The sequence below is a fragment of the Melanerpes formicivorus genome, unplaced genomic scaffold, assembly GCF_026170545.1.
Source record: "Melanerpes formicivorus ecotype bairdi unplaced genomic scaffold, bMelFor1.0.p_v2 SCAF_3, whole genome shotgun sequence".
NCBI classification, from domain to species: Eukaryota; Metazoa; Chordata; class Aves; order Piciformes; family Picidae; genus Melanerpes; species Melanerpes formicivorus.
The window spans coordinates 22,717,141-22,719,980 of NW_027142355.1; the positions used below are offsets into that span (position 1 = coordinate 22,717,141).

The 2,840-nt window shown below is 48.9% G+C and overlaps 1 protein-coding gene across 1 annotated transcript in view; it reads right to left on the reverse strand.

The window, feature by feature from the left end:
* Positions 1 to 680, reverse strand: part of GATA3 (GATA binding protein 3) — a 20,225-nt gene extending 19,545 nt beyond the window's left edge. Inside the window, exon 1 of the mRNA XM_068170931.1 lies at positions 543 to 680. Coding sequence (XP_068027032.1) covers positions 543 to 680 — 138 coding nt within the window. The remainder of the gene's footprint in view (positions 1 to 542) is intronic.
* Between the last annotated feature and the right edge of the window lie 2,160 nt (positions 681 to 2,840).

Below are 2,840 nucleotides of genomic sequence, written 5' to 3' on the forward strand. Positions count from 1 at the left end.
GGGTTAGTTCTGGTGCTAAAGGTCAGGAAACGCTTTGACAAAAGTCATTGAAAGTCCCCAAAAGAGGAAAATAAAAAAAACTATATATATATACCAACAACAAAAATCAAAACTCAGGGAGATGGGGCCGTTACCCAGCCTAGCCCTCCCCTAAAAATGAGGAGTCAAAGGGCATTTAACTTGCACACCCCACCCCTCCCTTTTCCTCCTCCTATTAAAATAGATACAGGGGAGGTTTGGGGGGGGCCGGGGACCCAGGGCCACCCGCTGCCGTTATCCCCATCAGTGCCCACCGCTGGGCACCTCGGGGCGGGGACAGGCAGAACACCCCCAACATCTCCTCCCCCCTCTTCCTTTAGCCCCCTTTGAGACGACAATTTACTGAAAGCGGATTAAGTTACGTTTGCCGGGCTGTTGGGTGGGTTTTTTTTTTTAACAGGGTACCAGAATAGTACAGGTAAAGCTGTACAAACAGCCGGGAGCGACAAATCGGAGGGTTATGGAGAGGACACGGCCCAGGGCAGAGCTCCCAATATTTTTACTTTTTTTTTTTCTCCCTGTATACAGCAACTTTTGGAGGGAGAAGGAGCCGCCTTCAGCCGGGCCGGGACAACCCCTCCTCGGGGCACGGAGCTTGACAGTCCCCGGGACAGCCCCCGGCGTAATGGTGGCTGGGCCATGGTAATGCTGCCGAGATAATCTCGGGTTAAACAAAGACAGAGAGAAAAGGGAATATTGTGTTTTCTCTTTTTTTGGGTTGTTTCTCTTGTTTACCCTTGGTAGATCAGGCAGAAATTCTGATCTGCTCCCCCAAGACCACTACCCCCCACCCCCCTTCTCTCTTTATCAGTAAAATGACAATCGGCATCCCTCCACCCACGAGATAACAAAATAATAATAATAATAATAATAATAATAATAATAATAATAAGAATAAGAATAAGAATAAGAATAAGAATAAGAATAATAAGAATAAGAATAAGAATAAACCCTAGACTGGCATTTTCCCGTCTCCCCTTTCACTCCACTTCGAAACTAGCCACATGGGTGGATTTTTGACTTCCTTTACTCTTTTTTTTTTTTTTTAACATATGCACATCTATTTCCATTCTCTTCTAATAATTAATTTATTTCTTCTTCGCGAAGATCGCGAGGAAACATCAATACCCCCACACAAAGAAGCGCCGGGCCATGTAAATTCAGAGAGAAACAAATCAACGTCTCATTACACCGGGTCAAATTTATTTCTCCCTTCGTGCACCATTCCCCAGATACACACACTTTTTCTTTCTCAGCGCAAATTATGCTATTTGATGAAAGGGGGAGGGCAGGGGAAGAAGGGAAGGGAAAACCCCTGCCCTGCCGAAGAGATGAAATTCGAAAAATTAAAATTAAGAAGAGAGAAAACTGGGACTTTTCTTTCCCCTCCTCCCCCCCACCACCACCCCCCCCTCACCCCCCCCTTCTTTGAAGCTGAGAGGAGGGTGACTGCCCCGGGACACTGCAGGAGTCAAAAAACGAAGTCTGAGAAAGATCAAAAACCGGCTCCACGAGTCCCAGAGGCGACCTCTCCCCCCTACACATCCCCCAAACTCCTCGGAGAGAAGCCTGGCAGAGACTGGGAGGGAAGGGGTGGGGGTGGGGGGGTGAGTCGTGTCATCCCTCTACCGCTACCCCGTCCTGTTCCAGGATGGAAGGCAGAGCCCATCTCCTTGCCCTCCTTCCTTCCTTTTTTCCCTCCGCAGCACGGCCCTGCTTTCAACCTCAACCCGGTGAGTCCTTTTTCTCCCTTCTCTTCCCCTTTCTCAGACAGCAAATTGGCATGAATTTCTCTTGGCTCTTTTTCTCCCCTTTCTTCCCGCTCTCCAAGCTCCCTCTCCCCCGATTTCCGCCAGGGTAGTGGGTATCACTCTGCCCGTAGGAAAAAGAGGGTAAGGACATGTTTTTTACCTGATAAATTAATAAATTAAGAGAAAGGGGGGTGGGGGGGGGTGGGAATCCTCCTGAACAGTCACTCTGAATTAAGGCACGGTTAACGAAATGCACATTGGCAAAAAGAAAGGGGGAAGGGGAGGGGAGGGGGGGAGAAAGAGGGGGGTGAGTCGTTTATTTTGGGTTTCTCGGCGTCACTTTCTCGCCCAGAACCCTTTCGGAGCATTGAATTTAATGGCGGATTGAAGCCCAGTAAAAGCGGCATTTAAACCCGAACCACCCCGTTTCCCTCTCACCTCAAGCAGAAGATGAAGCTTCCATCATATTTAATGACTGGTTGGTTGGGTTTTTGGGGGGTTGTCTTTTTTTTCCTTTTTTGTGTGTGGGTTTTTTTTTTTTCCTTTGGGGAAATGGGGGGGGGGGGGGGGGGGGGGGAGGGCGGTGGGGTGTTGTTTTGGTTTGTTTGTTTGTTTATTTTCAAATGCAGAAATTGCCCTGAGACTTAGATAAAGCAGAGAACACAAATTGCCAGGTGGCTGGCGTGGTAAGAGGTGGCGGAATTAACACCAGTTTCCTTGGCGAGGGCCAGGGGCATATCCCTACCTCCCGGGATTAAAACCGGAGCAATTTATTCCTCGAAGCGTCTGACTGTCGCGAGTTTAGAACTGTCCTTCGCATCCTCAGCATCCCCGAAAATAAACCTTCCATGTCCACCACTCTCCCACCCGCCGGGTGTGACACGGCTGCCTCGCACAGTGGCACAAACGTGGGGTTCACATTTACTGTCCCAGGCTCCCGGATAGTATCTGGGATGATCGACAAAATTCGTGATAATTTGTTCTAATAAGGGAACTATCTTACTCCAAGTTTCCCTGACATGCCCATACGGGCACCTCTGAGAAGCTGTT